General features: G+C 46.3%; 1 protein-coding gene across 4 annotated transcripts in view; it reads left to right on the forward strand.

Annotated features, from left to right (window-relative positions):
- The window catches only part of CNOT7 (CCR4-NOT transcription complex subunit 7), a 354,347-nt gene that overhangs the window by 206,434 nt on the left and 130,396 nt on the right, over positions 1-17,517 (forward strand). For all 4 annotated transcript variants that reach the window (XM_078678131.1, XM_078678130.1, XM_078678132.1 and 1 more), the window contains exon 5: positions 281-425. In XM_078678131.1, coding sequence (XP_078534257.1) covers positions 281-425 — 145 coding nt within the window. The remainder of the gene's footprint in view (positions 1-280; positions 426-17,517) is intronic.

Here is a 17,517-nt window from a genome sequence, read left to right on the forward strand (position 1 = left end):
TTTAAGCTGTTTTTCATTTGATTGGAGCTTATTAAAAAACAAATATAGCAATTGCAGACCTTACGTAGACAGTACTCCACTAAATGTTTTTAGACAGTGAAATTTGTATTTGGGGAAGACCATGTGTTCTGGCTTACTTTGTTTTACGGGTTTAATGAAGTATCCATGACTAAGAACTAGAATTTGAAATAAAGTATTTTCCCATCTTCCTTCATAACTACTCAAAATGAAATCCTGTAATGAAAGCTAATGCTTGATTTCCTTTTAATGTTTTTTGTAGTGGGTATGATTTTGGCTACCTCATCAAAATCCTGACAAATTCCAATTTGCCAGAAGAAGAATTAGACTTCTTTGAAATCCTTCGACTGTTTTTCCCTATAATCTATGATGTGAAGTACCTCATGAAGAGCTGCAAAAACCTCAAGGTAGACATTTTGAAAAAATTACATTTTGAGTTTGTTGAAATGGGGATATTACCACTGGCATTAAACTAGTATGGATGTGTTCACTTAACTGTATATTACAGATCACTTGTAGCTGCTTGTGCTTTCTGACTACAATGGCCATCCCTCAGATTGTTTTATTGGGCATTTAACACCAACACAATCTTGTTTAGTGCTTTTCATTTTTTGCGTTAACTCTTTAATTTCACATCTCTTATACCAAAACATTTAGTTATAGTCATTAGAATGCCTTCATTAATAGTAAAACAGATTGATTGAACCAATTTTTATTACTGATTAAATAAGGTTTGTTACTAGGTAGCCATACATTTCGCTCCAAAAATATCTTCTATACCTCCTATTTTGGGTATGCCATGCTTCACAATTATTGTATTATACAAGGAAACAACGGTTCCAGTGGAAAAATGGACTGACAATTTTAGCAAGTAGTACAGAAAGGACCACTACATAGCCAGTGTTATTATACACTTGAGCTGTCACAATGTATAACTGAATGATCGCTTCTTGTACTTATGGAAACCTTTCACAAACATTGTTCACTGTATATATTCACTTATGGTTCCATGCGTCACTTGGGCATACACTGCACTAAGTATACTGCTTTTTGATTTTAAGAAAGTGATTTATACTATTCTCGTGTGCAGAAGACCACTGTGCAGAGAGCTTTTTGTCCACATACATTACTTGGTCGCTTACGAAACATATAGCCATTGTGCATGTTTATTGCTAAAATTGTCGGTCCATTTTTCCCCTGGAACTGTTGTTTCCTTGTATAAAACTAGTACCCTTGTTCTTTGTGAGTAGGGTTCCCCTGTATTCATTAGTGTCCCAATTATTGTATCTTTGTTACTGGCTACTATTCTGCAACTGTCTAATGAATGTGACATAGTAGCTAAGACAGTTGTAAGTAAATTACTTTTGATTTAAAAATAAATACATAAATTACTAGTCATTCAGGTGGCTAAAATGACTAAATAAAATTGCTTAGCTTCAAGAGTACACACTTTTCTTTGTAGAGTTTTTATTTTGTAAATAAAAAATGTTGACCCGCTTTCTATATAGCATAGGTGAACTGATTTCATGGTCTTTGCTTTGGCCCAAAGTTGCACACTGCTCTAGAAGCTTAGTTCTAACATGACACAATACAAGAGAACAGAGTCCTGTTTTAGCTTTTACCTTAACGCCAAAGTATTTCTTCTGGCAGAATGTTGCTTAGATTTATTCTGGCATAGTTTCCTCATAAAGCAATATTACATATTCAGATGTTTGCCCAAGTAGCAAAGTAGAAGTAAGCGTTGATTACCTAAGCACTAGCATGGTGAGGTTATGAACTGGAGTCTGTGTGCTATTATAGATGTTGTCCAGCAGTATGGCTCGCACTAGAATTTAGCCACTCCACCAATATCAGAATTTTAACAAGACTGACGAATTTTGCAGATTTCACCGTTTTGTAAGATTAATCTTGCCCGCATATCTAAGTGCTTCATGAGCCTTTTGGGATTTTTCTCTTAACATTTTGAAGCTTTTTCGATGCCTTTTGCTTACCAAATGTTTGAGTAGCGGAATATTTTCTTCAATGAATTCCCATCACCTGTCTAGTCAGTCACCATAACAACTTCCTTTGCAGATGGGGTCAAGTGGCAAACACCAGCATGCAATAAAACATTTTTTTATTGTTTCAGAGACCTGTGTGGCAGGTAATCAAAACTCCTGTGGGCATGGCTGCCCCTCCTGAATAATTATTCAGTAATTAATCTGAAGTAGGGACCACACCTAGCAAGAGAGCCAGGAGTATGTTTCTGCCTTTAAACTTGTTGGGACTCACTCTCTAGCAGTCCCTTAGAGCATGGTAATTGTCTGTCAATGTCTGAGGCATTAAAGTAGACTTCTTAAACATACAAGTATTTTTGGCTGTTGAGCCACTGTTTAACATCATTCACCCTATTTCTCAGTCTATAGCCACAGGAAAAACTCAGGAGCTAAATATGTAATCAAAACTTGCATCAGAGTTCCTAGAGCTTCTACCAATAGAACTCCTGATCAAGATCATTCTGTATACAAGGCCATGATGCCCCTTAGGTGTCAATGTCATAGATCTAAAGGGTGGAGGGTGGTGCACTGCGAGTTTGAAGGCGGTTCTGGGACCGTGTGGTAGGTAAACAATAACAACCTGCTTCTCAAAAGAGAACTTGAATGGATGTTCCGTTTACATACAATGAAACCTCTCGGTCTTAATGATCGGACAGAATATAGCTGTTACTTGTAATCTGTTGTACCTTTATGCCGTACATTGCTTCTTTATGTCCCCTCATCTTTGCACGTCACTTTTCTAGACTGTAATTCTTTTCCACCTGACCCTCCTTCTTGTATATTTCATCATTCCCTACACCATTCCAAGATGGCCCCCACACTGCCGCCACACTTCCATAGTCCTTCGTCCATTTTGACTCCATCCAGTCTCCTTCACCCTCCCCTGCTCACTCCTCCATAGCGTTCCCGCTATGCGCTAGAACTCTTGAAGTAGCGCGCCGCGTTACTATGGAACAGAAGTAAGTTTTTCATTTCATCCGCGCTCGCTCTACCCTGACTTTCTTTTCACGTCCGTTAACTACTATGTGCACATTCCCTTAGCCCACGAATCGGCACCATCGCACACACATCATTTCCATGTTCCTTTTTTAACTAGCACAGATCACTCCCATTGATCGGCACTTAATTTACCTTTCCACCAGACCCCATCATCCCCATCCTGACTCTTGTCTGTCTTCCTTACAGCACTCCTTGACAAAGGGCTTCCCGCCCGAAATGCATCGGAGTAGTTCACCTTGATAATTTCCACTTGAAGACACATATGATACACATCTGATTGATATGAAGACAATATTAATACAGTATCTGTGATGAACTTTGTTTGAATAAACTAAAACATTTGGATGACCAACTTTTGAATCATTACTTGATCTCGGAGTGCCTCACTTGGGGATGTTTTATGCATTGTTTATGCATACACAACCATTGGTAATGTCATAGATCTAGCATAAAAAAACAAGCCGCTAAAGGTCCTGATCCTTCTATATACGGCATTTCCAGAGAAAGCTAAAACTCGCGAAGGGGAAATCTGATTCCTTCGAGAGGCATTACACTCGCCATAGCAGCTGGCAGATAATTGCCTCCAAGGAGAGAAGTGAGCACCCAAGTGAAGTAGGCAGTATCCACAGACCATTCCCTTAAGGATCACTTTTATGTTAAATTATGTTAGCTGAATTTGTGAAGCCCTGCTTATCACCCTATAAGATATCCAGTCCCTGATGTGTAGATGGAGGTTTCCCATCATGAGAGAGAACGCTAGGCCTCCTATTCTGCTTTTGTGGGCACAAGAGAGAGGCTGATTGCAGGTGTCTGGTGGGTTGGTGGAAGCACAGGCACCTGTTGAGGTATTCCGTCACTATGTTGTGCAGTGTCCTGTGTGAATGTGTTAGGAGTTTGGATTGACAGTGTTTGTGAATCTGAAGCCGGTGGAGTTCCCCGAGGTGTAGCGTGATGTGGGAGGTCTAGTATGAGTCTTGCTGATGTGGGATGTCTAGGATGAGTCTTGCTGCTGTATTCTGAACTTTCTGAAGTCTGTGGAGGAGGTGGGTAGAGATTACAGCATAGAGAGTCTAGTCTGCTTGTGACAAGTGCTTGAGTGACTATACCTGGTGTTTCTGGGTATCCATTTGAAGATTTTTCTGAGGATGCGTAGTACTTGAAAGCAGGAGAAGATAACTGCATTTACCTGGGCGCACGTTAAGTTCTCCTCTCAGATGATTGCCATGTTTCTTGCGTGGTAAGAGGCAGTCGGTGTTGAATCGAGCTCTGACAACCACCACGTGGAGTGCCAAGGGGCGTATCTGTTTCCAAAGATCAGCACTTTCCATGTTGTTGGATTTGAGTTGGAGTTGGTTTTTGTCCTTTCTGCTGCGCCAATCATTCAATCAGTGAAGCTGGTCCTGGTGGTGGCGGACTTGTCGGACATTGATTGCATGAGTTTGGTGTCATCAGCGTAGGAGATGATTGATATGCCATGTGCTCTGATGATGATGATGAGAGGTGTCACGTAAATGTTGAACAGGGTTAGGCTGTGAGTTGAACCTTGGGGGACTCTGCAGATCAAGCCCTTGTGCCTCTGATGTGTATGGTGAGAGTCTGACTCATTGTGTTCTTCTTATGATGAAGGAGCACATCCATTTGAGGGAGGGCTGGTCCTTTCATGCCTTTTTCGTGAAGTCTCTTGATGAGGCTAGAGTCTGACATGGTGTGGAACATAGCGGCGAGGCCCACAAGCATGAGGGCCGCTGCATCACCTCGGTCTTGTGGTAAATAAATAAATAATACCCTATTTTTGACTAGACATATATCATAACAGATAGCTCAATAAATAAGAGTCAAGATTCGAGGTAGTAGGAGTTTTTTGCAGGTTTAATACAGCATAAGGACAGGAACAGGACAACCTGCATGGGAATAGGATGACAGGGCCCAGCAGCTGCTGGGGCTGGATCTGGGATGAGCGCGCTGGCTTTTAATAACAATACATGAGCATATATACATAACGCAAACACATAGCATTACATTGCAGTAGGCGTAGCAGTGGGTGGAGCAGTAGGTGTGACGCGTAGCAGTCGCGAAAGATAAAGACAAAAGTAGGTGTAACTGGGCGTATACATAGACATGTGATGCAAACGTAACAGAATATGTCATGAATGGGGCGGAAACCATGGAGGGGGCTACCTGAGGAGCCGGGACCTCTAACCTAATGGTGCGCGCAAACTGGCAATGACGTATTACTAGGAGAAGCTGGGGGCTATGAACTCTGTGCTAGGAGCAGAGACTGAAGTCTGGAGGGTCGGAGCGACATGTACCTAAACAGTATCTAGTATCTGATGTTTAGAGAACATGTTGATATAAACTAGAAGTCAAGAGAGGAAAGGCTAACTTGATTCTAAGACTGGACCATGCATTATTCTACATGTAGTGCGTGATGAAGAATATGAAATGACCATTGAATACAGTATTTCTCGAACGTGGAGACGTGAAGGCTAGACAATGACGGAAACTATTGATGCAGTTCAGTAGCTTAGGAATGCAGAGAAGGAGGACTGAACTGATAACTGGAATCATAACATACTCTTGGCAGACTCAGAGACTGAGCCAGGCTGGGCCGGGCACTGCGAGGCAGGAAGTAGGTGAAGGGTCGAGGATACAGGTGGGGGCTGTATCCCTCCTCAGCGAGGCTTCAGGAGACAGGAGCTGAATCTGGTGTCCAGGCCCTTTTGAGGCCTAGAAACGGGGACTTTATAATAGAATAACGTGCACACTGAGAAACGTGGCAACGTAGCTTTACATAGGCCTGATATTCGTAGTATTCACGAGGACTGGAAACTGGCATACTAGAGGTGGACACAACTGTAATTGCGTCATTAATCAGACATGGGGAGTACATATGCATATTTAATCATGCACACATAACATATGATGGATGACACGTAGGGACACAGAACATGGCAAAATTTACTTTTCCACAGTCTAGTAGGTTTAGATCTGGCCTGTGATGGCGATGAGCGCTATCTCTGTGTTGTGGTTGCTTCAAAAACCAGACTAGGAGTTGTCGAGGGTTGTGCAGTTTCGGGTGGTTGGTGAGTTGTTGGTTGATTGCCTTCTTACTTTGGCTGGGAATGGGAGCCCGGAGATTGGGCAGAAGTTGGCCATTTCATTAGGGCTGGCTAAAGGTTTCTAGAGGAGCACCATGACTGCTGCATGTTTCCAGTCTTCGGGTAAGGTGGCGGGTTCAATGGAGGAGTTGATGGTGTAGGTGAGGAATTTGCCAATCAGAGGACTTACTAAGTGGTAGATATGATTTGGGCATTGGGATTTTTTTTAGCCTCAGAGTAGACTGTTTTCATGACTGCAGTGGTGTCTTCCTTGGTGGGTTTCTAGGTAGGCGGCGGGCAGGTTGGTAATGATGTCCCTGGGGTTAGGTTGCTTTCCAAAGTTGTAGATCCTTTCAATTTTGCTGTGAAAGACATTTGAGAACTCAGAGTTCCTGGAATGGTGTGCTGGACTGGGCTGTGTGTTTTGGGGTGCTGAACTCCTTGATGATGGAAAAGATCTTTGTGGTTTTAGGAGATAGAAAATCCCTCACTGATCGGACTGAAGCTATCCGATAGTCAAATAGGACAGTTCAGAAGTTGAACAATGCCATCTTTCGTTCCTTCAATGTAAAGTTTAAGAATTTTCAAGATGCTTCACCTAAAGGCACTTACAGGCCTCTCTCTGGCTCTTGATTCCTCTGTGCTTACTTGTAGTTTCCTGTCTCAAACCCTAATATTTAATTTATAAAAAAAATTCAAAAGTACTCTGTCTTGCGACTGGTTAACTTCTTTACATTCTGCCCTGAATATCAATTTTTGTCAATTTATTGATGCCGGTCATAGCAGAGTTTGGGGTATGTGTAGTTGTAGATACACATGCTTGCATAATCCTGCCATCTAGTGTTAGGCTCAGATGTGTGCATGTTGTTTTTATTGGAAGAAAGTCTTTTGAGTCACGAGGTACAATGACTCCTCCTCTTGCTGGAAATGTGCATGGGCGGTTCTCTGAAAGCCAAGATGGCTGCTGAGTAAAGACCTCGGGAGCCTACCTCCACATCACTCCAACCCTAAAACGAGTGCCGATGGTGGCCGAGAATGCACCCCGGTCCTGAAGGCTGGACTCGCTGGCGTGAAGGAGAGCGGGTGACTACTGATGATCGAGTCTTTCGAAAAGCAGAGCGAAAGAACTGTTCCCGCTGGAAAGCGCTAGCCCGACTGTCAGTCTCCAGCTGGGGGAGCTCAGACGAGAGCTGGCTGGGATCGCCTAGCAACCAAGATGGCAGATTTGCAGGAGTGTATTGCGGGAAGACGATGGCTACGGCAGCGCGAGGAGCTAGAAGCAAGGCGCGCGCAGCATCACAGGCGAGTTCTACCTCAGTACGGCGTGAACCCGACCCGAAATCGGACATTGAAGTGAAGAAGTCCGACCAAGGCAAGGGTAAGAAGAGCAAAATGAATAATGGAAAAAATCTTAAGTCTTTTGGCCCAAGCAGTTTAAATGCAGGAGAAGTGGGAAAAAAAACAGACGGTCATTAAGAGTCTGTTTTCTAAAAAGGATTTGAACAGTAAGGAGGGGGGTCAGATGAAAAAAGACAAATGGCTTGGCTAACAGCGAGAATACTAATGAAAGTCAGACGATGATTTAGGAGAACCTGACTGATTCTAATAACATGCGAATGTCCTGGGGGTCAAGCAGTGAGAACACTGTACTGAACATAGAGGATACTCCCGCAAATACTCAACAAGAAAAGGAGGAAAGCAAAGAAAGTAACTTGTTACAGCTTACCCCTCCCAATAATGACAAGACTGAGACGGATAAAAAGGAGAAAGAGCTAGGCGACCTCAGTGCAAGTCAGGAAGTAAGACAGTTGCCGCTCGTTGTGAAGGTATACACGAAGGTCTTTTAGATAACTCAGAAATGGGCTACCTGTCCCCCGATCTTATGGAAAACGTTTTCTCGCTGAATGAAGAATCCGGTGATTCGGATGTCGTGGAATCGCATAGTGGTAGCAGCGATGATGGGTGCGTAGATACTTCAACAAGCAATTTTAGCCAGCAGGGGGGTAGAAAGGTTCCCAGGAAGTCAAAGATCCCCTAGTAAGGGAAGAAGAATGCCCGAAAGCGGGGTGGAACTGAGGAAGAGGGCGAGCTCGGGTGGGACTATTCAGACAAACAGTCGCTCTCCCTGTTGGGATCACATGGAACAATGAGCTTAGATAAGAGACCAAAAAAGGGCATGGTGGTCCATAAGGGATCTGAGCAGTCATCTGACCCCACATTAGCTACGATCCTGCAATTGTTAAGTGTATTTCAAAATGAGGTTAAGACGGAAAATCGGCATGCCCGAATAGCTGCAAAAAAACTACAGGGCTCAGTGCGCAAAATTGGGAAGACTTGCACTGAAATAGTGGAAAGGATGAGTGTGGTTGAAAATCGGACGGAAGCGCTGGAAACCACAGTTGAAGCTTTAAAAACACAGGCAACTTCACAGGAGAGCACAGTGAAAGACATTTTGCGGAAACTGTAAGAGGCAGAAAACCACCAACACCGGAATGATCTAAGGATTTTATGGATCCCCGAGAATAGTGAAGGAGACGATATTTGTGAATGTACCATTAACCTGTTCAAGAATGCGTTTCCAGAACTAACACAATAGGACTGGGACAAACAAATCCAACGTGTTCACAGATTCCCTATGTTATGTTATATATATTTGTATAGCGCTCGGCGACCCCAGCAAAGGGGCATCCCGGTGCTTACGCTAATATCAAAAGAGGGTGACTGCAGATGTAGATTCCCTCTATATAACATAGACATTTATTGGCAGAAGAGGTGGGTTTTTAAAGCTTTCCTAAAAGGCAGAAGGTCGTTTAGGCCACGGATCTGGGGAGGTAAGGCATTCCAGAGCTTGGCTGTCAAGTATCGGAAGGGGCGGCCACCCATCCGAGATAGCTTGACACGAGGGACAACTGCAAGGTTTTGTCCTTCCGAGCGTAGTGTACGCCGAGGAGTATACGGTGTTAGTAGCGGACTCAGCATGGGAGGAGCAGCGGTTTTCAGTATTTTAAATGCAAGGCATAAAGTCTTGAGGTGTATCCTCTTCTCCACTGGAAGCCAGTGGAGTTTAGTTAACGCACTTGCCACTGATTGATGCAGAGGAAGGCCTGTCAAAGCTCTAACTGCTGCATTTTGAACACGTTGCAGTCTTGCTTTCTCTGCTCTGTTTACCCCTAGAAGGAGCGAGCTTGCGTAGTCCAGCCGAGAGAGAATAGTTGCCTGCACTACGAGTTGACGCGTCAGTGGGTCAAAGAACTGAAGGATTGGCTTAAGGTTCTGTAGGATCCCGAAACATGTGGCAGCAACCTTTTTTGTCTGATGAGTGAAGTTAAGGGCGGAATCCACCCATACTCCGAGATTTTTCACAAGAGATTTTGGGTCAGGCAGCTTGCCGAGTGACTCCGGCCACCAGGTGTCGCCCCAGGCTGCTGCCTCTTTTCCCACAACCAGTACCTTGGTCTTCCCAGCGTTAAGCTGGAGGAAGTTAGATGTCAACCAGCTGGTAATGTCGGTAAGACTCTGTTTGAAGGTAAGTGCATTCAGACCGCCCGTATCCCTTAGTGTCACCACTAGCTGTGTGTTATCGGCATAGGATACCAGCGACAGCCCCCCTTTCCTGGCTACCTCAGCCAGTGGTCGCACGTATAAATTAAATAGGGTAGGGCTGAGTGCTGATCCCTGGGGGACACCCTGTCTAATGGAACGCTCTTTAGAGAGGAATGGGGGGATGGACACCCTGAAGGATCGCTCACAGAGGAATGCTTTAATCCAGTTGAGGGCTTGTCCCGATATTCCTGCCTCCTCTAGCCTGTCCAGCAGCACCTCGTGTGATACTGTATTGAAGGCAGCACTGAGATCTAACAAAATCAGTGCTGCCGTCTCGCCAGAGTCTAATATGGCTCGGAGATGCTCTGTCACACTCGGGAGCGCTGTTTCGGTGCTGTGGCCAGCACGAAAGCCATGTTGAGATCTATCAAGAATAGAGTTGGTCACCAGAAATTTAGTCAAGATGGTATTGACATGGGACTCTGCCACTTTGGCTGGCCATGGAAGCAGTATGTCGATGTCCAAGCGCCCTCGAAACGATCAATCATATCCAAGAGTCATTCTGATATACTTTGGAAATGTTTTGCTCCGACCGGCAGTGTACGACCTGGCAAGACCTAATAAAAGACGTAACTGGAAATGTTTTTAATTTTGTGCTAAACTGGATTTTGCGCATGCTACAGTGGAGACGCTGGAGGCTCCGACAGCTTATTTATTTATTTGAAAAGTTTTATATAGCGCTGGCTAGACCCGGAGAAGCGCTTTACATGAGGATCAGCGAGTTACAGGTTACATAGTTACATCAATTAAATCAAAGAATCACGGAGGGAGGGGGAGAGAAGGAAACACAACGGGGAAACGAGAAAAGACAATGTCAGATGGCCGGCTGGGTAAGTGACAACTGAGGGAGTGAAACCAGGGCCAGACTCCTCTATAGCTGCATGTGACAGCTCCACCGGACATCGGCCAAGGTTGCTCATACATCTGATGAGAGAGGTTGAGATCTCTGCTTTAGAATCCTGCAACTTAATGTGGTCATTTAAATATTGAATTCATTGAATCTTTTTACGTAATGAGGCAGTCTGCTTTGTTGACTTTAGTTTGGTGATCACACCGTTTCAAAATACAGGAGCACCAGCTTTCCTCCAGAACCCTGCAAAACTGAAAGTAGTCTTGCAAGGACAAACCTTGTTTTTTTACATCAGAGATACAAGCCGAGCAAACATTGAAGGATATCATTGCAGGGAAATCTGGACCTTTCGAGAGTAATCAATAGTTGCCTTTGTCGTTTTGTACTATTTGGATGCTCTTGTATGGAGTAATTGTGCTATTCTCTTTTTTTGCAGTGGGGTTATGTGGTTATGCCGGGTAAGGGAAAACATTTAAAGGGAGGAATGTGTATATTTGAGGGAAGGGAGGGTGTGGAGAGTGGGCGAAGTTAATTTAGATGCTATCACACACGCTCCGGATTGAGCCTGGCTGCTTAGATAATGGCGGGGTGGGAAGGAGGGAGGGCAAGACTGTGGGGATTTTTAGACACAAGGTGTACTTGATAGGTGCAGGGTGGGGGGTCAAAGCAAGAATAGAAATACCAAAGAAGGGCAAGTATTGTTTAAATTGAGGGACACAACTATAGTCAAGTTTGGATGGGGTGAACAAGCACTACCATGGCTGGGTTGAAAATTTTGACTGCCAATATATGTGGTCTTAATGATTCAAAGAAAAGACAGAAAGTAGCTGTTGGATTACAGATGACCGGGGCTAATATCATATGTCTACAAGAGACTCATATCAAGGGTTCGCAATGATACTTGCTTAATACACTAGGGTATCGGCCTATTACTACCTCAACACAGGGAGTGCGAGCCAGGGTGGTGGCTAACTTTTCAAAAGGGGGTGGTCTACAATTTACACGATCACTAGCTGATAAATTTGGGCGCTGGGCGATCACAGAATGTCACTATGACAATGGGGAAAGTAAAATGACATTATGTACTATCTATGGTAATGTTAGCTATGACCCCAATGTGCTGTCTAGCGTTTCTAATGAACTGGCTCACTGGCCTCTCCCGTTAATAGTGTGTGGGGATGTCAATCTTAATTTGCCAGGTGACTGGTCTTCGGACCCAGGCTTTAAATATCAAGGTAGGAAACTGAAAGTCTTCCAGGCACTGAAAGATGTGTGTGTTACATGGGCTGATTGATGGCTGGCAATTAGAGCACTCTGGGGATCCTGGATATACGTATTATTCTTATCCGCATTCTCGGCATACACGGCTAAACTATATGTTTATATCTAGCTCTTTGAGGTCTGCCAGTATAATAGAAAAATTACCAAGGGTTTTATCGGACCATAATCCTCTAGTGTTAAGTCTAGAATGTGGAACAAGCAAACCCAATACGAGGATATGGACATTCGAAAGAGCATTACTGAGGAATGAGAAATTTTGTCAGCATATGAGGAGATGGATTCCGGGATCGTTGGAGGATAATTTAGGTAGCGCAGCAATAGATGTGGTTTGGGATGCCCTAAAGGCGGGTATCAGAGGAGAGATGCTGCAATTTTCTCTTAGCTCCAACAAAGAGGCCAAACAAAAGATAGCGATTTTACAGTGTAATTTGGGTAGGGCTCAGGGAAATTAATGCCGTTCAGGAGGGGCGAGGAACTGATGGCGAATTAAGTCTGGTGGCGATCGCGAAAAATTATATTATTGAAATCCTAACGGAAAAAGTGGTAGCCAAGGCAATAACGCATAAAGAGAAGATATATGAGATGAAAGAACAAGTAGGCCACCAATTGGCGGTACGCACCCAAGAAGAAAATTCAGCAAATATAGTAAAAGAAATTAAGGATCCAGAATCTGGCCTAAAGACTAAATCCTCTGAAATAAGAGCTGCATTTCAGCGATTTTATCAGGATTTGTATGAAGAAGTAGTGAATCAACAGGGCAAACCCGAAACAGATCTAAATTTAAATCTACCGGTAAGATTTGAGAAAGAGGATCAAGAAAGTTTAGATAAACCTCCATACTGGGGGGGGGGGGGATCTCTCTCTCTATGAATAGGCTTGCTACAGGGAAAGCAGCTGGTGTAGATGGGATCCCAACGGAGTTTTATGTTAAGTTTTCATCCCAACTAAAGAAATAATACAGGATATTTGTTCATATTTTCCTGGGGGTAGGCAACCAGCCTCATGGTCCCTATAGAGCTTGGGGCTTATTTTCCTATCACGTTGATAAACGGAGACTCCAAAATATATTCCAAACTATTAGCTAGCTGACCGGCACCAATTATACATAAAATCGTATCTGGCCGTCAGCACGGGTTCATCCCCGGGAGATCTACAATTGATCAGGTCCAAAGGGTAATTTCTCTCTGATTTTGCAGAGGTGACAGGAGACCCTATGGCACCTATATTACTCGATGCTGAAAAAGCTTTCGATAGGGTCTCCTGGAAATACCTCTGGGATGCAATGTTACATAGTGGGCTTAGAGAGGGATTTATAAAAGCAGTACAAATGTTATACGTTGAATCAGTAGCCAGGGTGATGATTGATGGGGTATTTTCGGAAAAAATAATCATTACTAGGGGGACGAGGCAGGAGTGCCCGTGCTCCCCTCTTCTATTCGCGATTTATATCGCCCCGCTCATCCGCAGACTAGAAAATAATGTTAATACCTCTAATTTGGGCACGAGATTACCAGACAAAAAACATTGGCATATGCGGATGACATCGCTCTAGTCACCAGCGATCCTATTACTGCAATAAACGCGATAGAAGAGTAGGCCCTGAATTTTGGAGCTGTCTCTGGAAAAAAATTAAATCAAGGTAAAACCCAGATTATTCTTAATGACAAAATTAGGATCAGGGATGACAGCGTTATAGATAAAGCTACTTCTGTAGTAGGGGATCTCTGTGTATAGTCCTAATCGAGTGAATAGTCTCGCTCATGAACGTGGACCCCGGAGCAATCAAAAATAATCTCTTAAGCTGTCTAGAAATGCAGACCTGCAAAGACACTTAAGAGAGAATTTAAAGACATATAATGCAGCCTATATCCACAGGCTACACTGTCCAGTACTTCAGCTAGATATTCCACATTCAAACAAAAACCACAACCAGCACAGCTTGCCAAGTTTTCTTCACAGAGAAAACTTCCCCTTTTACCAGTAAAGCCTCAGGAATGATAGAGAGGAAGGGGAGGACAGACAAACCCCATAGGCTGCCGTTATGTGGCTCAAAAAGGGATACCGTGCCTTTAAGAAAACTTTCTAGGGGGGGCGTGGTCTGCAGCCGAGAGGAATAACCGCGTTTTGAACCTGCTCCTCGGCCCTCGCCTAAAATATCCGCTCTAAGCTCCGTTTCATGGCTCACTGACCCCGCACTTTTTGGGGGTCGGATCCGCTGCTGACCTGTGGCGGAACGCCCCACTCTCGACCGCCCTACCTGGCTGCCGTAGAAACATCTCTGTGGCTCACACTGCTGCTCCCTCAAGATGGCGGCCGTGATCATGGACCTCCGAGGGCTCCGATGCTGAGGCCGCTGCCTGCTCCCGTGGCGGATACGGTGGAGGCTCTGCAGAGTCGGAGCAGCATATGACTGTTACCTGCCGCCGAGGTGAGCCTCGCCCGCCTCACACTGCTCGCGGGCGGCCCCCGCTGTGAAAACGCGAAGTGCCCCTCCCGCTGGCAGCCTGACTACGAGAGTCCCCGGCTTGTGGCCTGGGGCCGGGGCTCGTCTGGACCTCTCCCTAACAGCACGGGACCCCGGAAATTGCGCACAACTCTGCCCAACGCGCCCATCGAGAGCCCCACCGATATCTGGGGCTGCCGGGGTGGAGAGAGAGCCGCGCCCCTGAACACTGCACTCGCGCTTGGCCCGGAGCTGCTGATCGGGCAGTTGTCCTTGGGTGCCCTACATCCCTTCAAGTGCGTCTGGTGCAGTGGAGGCGCCGATCGCCAGGAGACTGACCCTTAGTACCGGGGTATGCCCGCTGGCCTACTATTGCCGAGGACACGGCCCACCAGACTGCGTTGCGAACTGCCTGGATGCCGGGGTGGACGTTGTCCTAGCCCCCCTTGACCCCCGGCCCACGACGCCTACTGCGGCGCCTACTGCGGCGCCTATGGTGGTGCCCCTGGATCCCGGTGCCGGCCATCCAGAGGCCCCTAGAGTGGATTGAGTGCCCTCCGCGACCCATTGGACTTTCTGGGTTGACGTTGAGCGTTGGACCCATCCCAGAAGGGGTCTGCACCCTGTAGCACTCAGGAGATCTGCGAATACTGACCCTGGGCAGATCCCTGCCACGTCGCGGTAGATGGACGCTCACGCTCTGGACAATCCTTGGGTCAATTTTAACTAGTGGCGCCATACTGGACCTGTTCACAGGGTCGACTAGCTATACCTCTTCTACCGGATTAACCTCCGTCAGCCTGCTGTGGCGCCTGGGATATCCGCCTCCATGCGCTGACCACCTAATAGACCCGATCTGGCGGCCCCCCGTCTATAGACCAGCTGTCGTGGAGTGTACTACACTACTTACATGCGCAACGCGGCTCCAAGCCCGCCACCTTCAAGATGGCAGGCAACAGAGGCAATAGATCCACTACCCAGGAGCAAATTACCAAATTTACTTGGGCGTCTAAGGGTGACGGCAGGGATCAACCTCCTGATGGAGACCAGAGGGGCGCGCCCTTCTCCCCCGCGACGAAATCCCTTCCGTTAGAGGATGTGATGGAGGCGATTGCTGGGGTGCGTACCTCTCTCGAAACGCGTATTGACTCCGTCAACATTGAAGTCACCCTCCTACGGGAGGACCTCCACAAGATTGATTCTAAAGTCAAGGATGTTGAGGTTAAGACCGCCGCCCTCATCGACGATACATCGACCCTCCAACAGGTGGCACACTTACAGAAGCAACAGCTCCTCATGGGCGAACTCCTGGATGACTACGAAGGTAGATCGAGGCGCAAAAACATCCGTATCCTAGGGGTTCCGGAACGAATGGAGGGGCAAACGGCGGACCTCTTTGTGGAGGAGCTAGTTTCAAAACACCTCAAACCCAAACGTCTCTCTGCCTACTTTTCTATCGAAAGGGCTCACAGAGTCCCTGGAGGTCGCCCGAAATCGGGGGTCCCCCCACGTCCCATTATTGCGAGAGTCTTCAACTTCCGGGACAGACTCCATCATTCAATCGGCCCGTACGGGAGGACCCCTGCACCTGGATAATGCTCAGATAACACTTTTTCCAGACTTCACTGTGAAAGTGCAGGCCAGACGACGCAGCTTTCTTGAAGTGAAAAGAGCCCTGCGAGACAAGGACATCAAGTACTCCATGCTCTTTCCAGTGAAGCTCCGTGTGGAATTCGAGGGCAAAGCTTGGTTTTTCGAGTCACCAGAGTCGGTGTGGGAGTGGCTGGAGGGATGGCGTCAAGTCGGAACTTCTAGGGACAATCGTGGCAGCCCAGAAGTGGGCGAACCTCGAGACCATCCTCCAGAGCGAAGTGCCGAACCGACAGGCGAATAGTCAGCCTAGTGAAGTAGTTCCCATGTACGTAATGGACATCTCCTGTGCTGAGCTGTGCCCCTGACAACCACCGTTGCTGAATGGTGTGACCTTGCTGTCGGGGGCGAACTGAATACCACACTCAATGCACTGTGCCACTTTTCTTGGTCGAACGAGGAGCGGGACGCTCCTCTGAAACGTATGTTATGTTCTATTAAGATATGCTGATACATGCATGCCAGTTAGAACCTAATCCTGTTTATTTGTCATATTATGATGCTTATTGGCGAGGGCATGTTCGGCTCACCAAGTACCCCATTCATGTTCGGGAGGGCGACAGGCACTCTGCCAAGTTGGGGTGTGGATAGTTTCAAGTCCGTGGGCAGGGGGGCAGGGTGGGAATGTGGGAGGCGGGAGGGAGGAGGAGGTTGTTCCTCTTTTTGGTTATTGCACTTTTTGTTGTTGTTTTTGTCAGTCCTTTCTGGTTATGCTCCATGTCCTTTGCAAGCTCTATCCATGGCATGTCAGTCACGTCCGGCTCTACGCGACTCCAACAGAGTCCGATGGTCCCAATGTTTCTGGTTCCTACCACTTACATCTTCCCACAGTTGCAGCCTGCTGCTCCTTACGCCATTTACACATACTCACCATGACGTCCACCGCTAGTCCGGGCTCTCTCTCTAAAACCCTCACGCTATTGTCATGGAATGTCAATGGGCTGGGACACAAAATAAAACGGGGTATAGTCTTTCAGTTTCTACGACACCACTCCCCCAATATAGTATTGTTACAAGAAACACACCTGGTGGGCAACACATGTCAAGCACTTCAGAGGAGGGGTATAGACTATTGGTCCACGCGGGATTCACATCTGGGTCCTGTCGCACTGGGATTCTGGTTAGGAAAACCTTAGCAGTCGCAGACATTAAAACGTGGGCAGATCCCCTAGGCTGCTTTACATCGGCCGAGGCCCTTTGGGTGGGACGTCCCCTGAACCTTGTATCCGTCTACATCCCGCCGACCCTAGGCCGGGATTACCTTCGGGATGGACTGACTGATCTAGCCACGGGCACACTCCTTATAGGTGGCGACTTTAATATGACGATGGACGATCAACTTGACAGACGGGCCACACGCCGCTCACATAAGCACAGCTCCGATCTTGCTGACTTCGCCCAAGCCATGGGATTGGAGGACCTGTGGAGAACCCAATACCCCGACATACCCTATTTCACACACTATTCCAACGCACACAATAGCATGTCTCGTATTGACTATTTTTTCTGCCCTACAGCAGACATTGGGGTTTTTAGCCG

The sequence above is a fragment of the Lissotriton helveticus genome, chromosome 2_2 (genome assembly GCF_964261635.1).
Source record: "Lissotriton helveticus chromosome 2_2, aLisHel1.1, whole genome shotgun sequence".
Lineage (NCBI taxonomy): Eukaryota > Metazoa > Chordata > Amphibia > Caudata > Salamandridae > Lissotriton > Lissotriton helveticus.